Here is a 2,828-nt window from a genome sequence, read left to right as displayed (position 1 = left end):
TTCATTTTTTAAAAATTTCTCAAAGGGTTCTTGTGGATGGAAGTCCCGTGTTTCTTCTCTATCAGAGCTGGATTGAGATTAAAAACACAGTGCATACTTCTGTCATAGGAGACCGAACGCACTCTCAAACAAAGGATATCTATGCAATATTAGAGAAGTTGTCTAGGGATGCAGGATATGTGCCTATAAAGGACACTCTGTTGTATGATGTGGAGGACTATAATGGATTCTTGTGGATGTGCTCAACAGCCAACTTTTGGAGAGGTCATTGATGCTATTCAAGTTGATGGAACAACTCCTTCATTGACAATCCCATAGTAATCGTTGCATTCAGGTTACCTCCAAGAGATCCTAAAGGTCCTTTCAGGATGCCATTAATAGATAGATTCAAGGATATGGGAACTGTGGTTATGGGAAAAACAGAGTCAGGCACTGTAAGGCAAGGAGACAGCTTAACTATAACGCCAAATAAGGTTCACGAGAAAGTTGTAGCTGTTTATCGTGAAAGTGATGAAATAAAGTATGCAAGGCCTGGAGAAAATGTTAGGGTGAAATTATCTAGTGTTGAAGAAGATGACATCTCTACAGGCTTTGTTTTGTCTTCCATTTCAAATCCAATTCAAGCAGTGCTGGAGTTTGAGGCTCAGTTACAGATATTAGAACTACTGGAACATAAAGCAATATTTACTGCTGGTTATAAAGCTGTACTGCATATTCATTCTGTTGTTGAGGAATGTGAGATAATGGAGCTGTTAGAGCAGATGGATCCAAGGATGAAAAAGCCAATGAAAAAGAAATGTCTTTTTGTTAAGACTGGAGCAGTTGTGTTGTGTCGCATTCAGGTAAATGACACTATCTGTGTTGAGAAGTTCTCTGATTTTCCTCAACTTGGAAGGTTCACACTTCGGGATGAAAGTAAAACAGTCGCAATTGGAGAAGTTGTGAAGCTCCTGAATAACATGAATAACTGACGGAAATTCACTGAGACTATCCCTCGGCAATTATTCCATATGCACTAATAGAATGAGTGGGGCCTCGAGGGATTCTTTAATTCATCTTTCTGCACAGATTATGTGAGGCAACCCATGAAATCGCTTCGATTTTTAGATGCAAGGTGAACATGATGTCAGTAATCTTTATGACCAGAATTGTCTTCAAATGAAGAATAATGCAAGGGAGAAATTGCCCTTTTTAGGAACTAATGGAGGAATTGCATCATGCCTTTATATTGACCCCCGTATTACCTTATTATCGCGGCTTCCTCGGCACTCAACTCAATTGGAGATCAGGTCTATTGCATCCCATTCTTTTACTAGTTGGCCCTTTATTCGCTACAGGCGAGGCGAGGCTTGTCTTAGATTGGTCTAAAAAATGGCATTTCCCTATTTGGAAGCTGTTGTTGGTTTCATGATCTTCATGTACTTCATTGAGACATACCTTGACTTGAGGCAACATACGTCACTTAAGCTTCCTTATCTGCCTAATCCTTTAAAAGGAGTGGTGAGTCAAGATAAGTTTGAAAAATCTCGAGCTTACAGCATTGATAAAAGCCGCTTCCACTTTGTTCACGTAGCAGTGACCATCATAGGAGATTCAACAATTTTACTTCTTCGAGCATTACCATTCCTTTGGCAGAAATCAGAAGTTGTAGTTGCAAACTTGGGCTTAGATCCTCATAATGAAATCATTCATACACTCATATGTTTAGCAGCTGTTACTTTTTGGTCTCAGTTGATAGATCTGCCTTTTTCACTGTATTCAACTTTTGTCATTGAGGCTCGACATGGATTCAATAAACAAACGATTTGGCTTTTTCTCAGAAATATGGTTGTGGGTCTGGGCTTTTCAGTTTTACTTGGGCCACCAATTGTTTCAGCAATAATCATAATTGTGCAGAAAGGAGGTCAATATTTAGCAATATACCTTTGGGCCTTCATGCTTATATTGTCACTAGTGATGATGTCTTTATATTCTATTCTTATAGCTCCTCTCTTCAACAAGTTCACTCCTCTTCCGGAAGGGCAACTTAGGTTGAATATTGAAAGGCTAGCATCATCTCTAAAGTTTCTGTTGAAGAAGCTATTTGTGATTGATGGTTCAACAAGATCGACACACATCAACGCATACATGTATGGATTTTTCAAGAACAAGCGTATAGTGATATATGACACCTGGATTCAGCAGTGCAAAAATGAGGAGGAAATGTTCTCCAGATTGCCCGCCGGCTCCTTATTTTCCACCTGATCAACCCAGACAATTTCAAAGTTTTGGGTTGAAACTGTGTTTTTGGAATCACACAGCAGTTTCGTAGCGTGCTACGAAACTGTTGAAGATGATTAATGTACAGCAGTTTCGTAGCACGCTGCGAAACTGCTGAAGCTACACAATCTAATCTCAGTCAACCGGTTTTGAAATACAAGCGGGAATTTTGAAAAGGGGTATGTCTACAAGGAATCATCTGAAGCCATCAGCTTTCAACAAGATCAAGACAACTTGCAAGAACTTTTGCCTACACATATGAAAACGGTGGACAACGTATTAAGGACGTGGCATTTTGTCATATCATAAAAGAATTGAAGCATGCATCAGACAGCTTGAATGCGTTTTCTCTTTGGTTTTTAAAATAGTGGATGACACATCATCAATACAGCCTACAGCACATCAGAAACATGGCAGCGTTCCATACCTTGGATTATTAAAGACTAAGAAACATGTTGTTATATATTTGAGCAAATTAATGAAAACAAAAGCCGAGAAGCAGGGGACATCTCCTAATACTACGGGGCAGTAAAGGATTCAGCGTTCAAGGTCAATATGGTGTATTTAAC

The 2,828-nt window shown here is 39.3% G+C and overlaps 1 protein-coding gene and 1 pseudogene across 1 annotated transcript; both read left to right on the top strand.

The window, feature by feature from the left end:
- Positions 1–395: 395 nt before the first annotated feature.
- Positions 396–971, top strand: LOC149239040 (eukaryotic peptide chain release factor GTP-binding subunit-like). Its single transcript, XM_089369733.1, has one exon. It carries the CDS (start codon positions 396–398, stop codon positions 969–971), a length of 576 nt encoding a protein of 191 aa, XP_089225859.1.
- Positions 972–1,371: 400 nt separating this feature from the next.
- Positions 1,372–2,244, top strand: LOC149239039 (CAAX prenyl protease 1 homolog pseudogene; annotated as a pseudogene).
- The last annotated feature ends 584 nt before the right edge of the window (positions 2,245–2,828 follow it).

This window comes from Pinus tabuliformis, chromosome 8, assembly GCF_031772625.1.
Source record: "Pinus tabuliformis cultivar Carrire ecotype Pingquan chromosome 8, CPIR1, whole genome shotgun sequence".
NCBI classification, from domain to species: domain Eukaryota; kingdom Viridiplantae; phylum Streptophyta; class Pinopsida; order Pinales; family Pinaceae; genus Pinus; species Pinus tabuliformis.
The sequence above is the reverse complement of the archived record's forward strand: the minus strand, read 5'-3'. Positions and strand labels throughout refer to the sequence as shown.

What these genes read in the sequence shown, in the direction of transcription:
- LOC149239040 (XM_089369733.1), top strand. Translation starts at nt 396, where the DNA reads ATGGGAACTGTGGTTATGGGAAAAACAGAGTCAGGCACTGTAAGGCAA.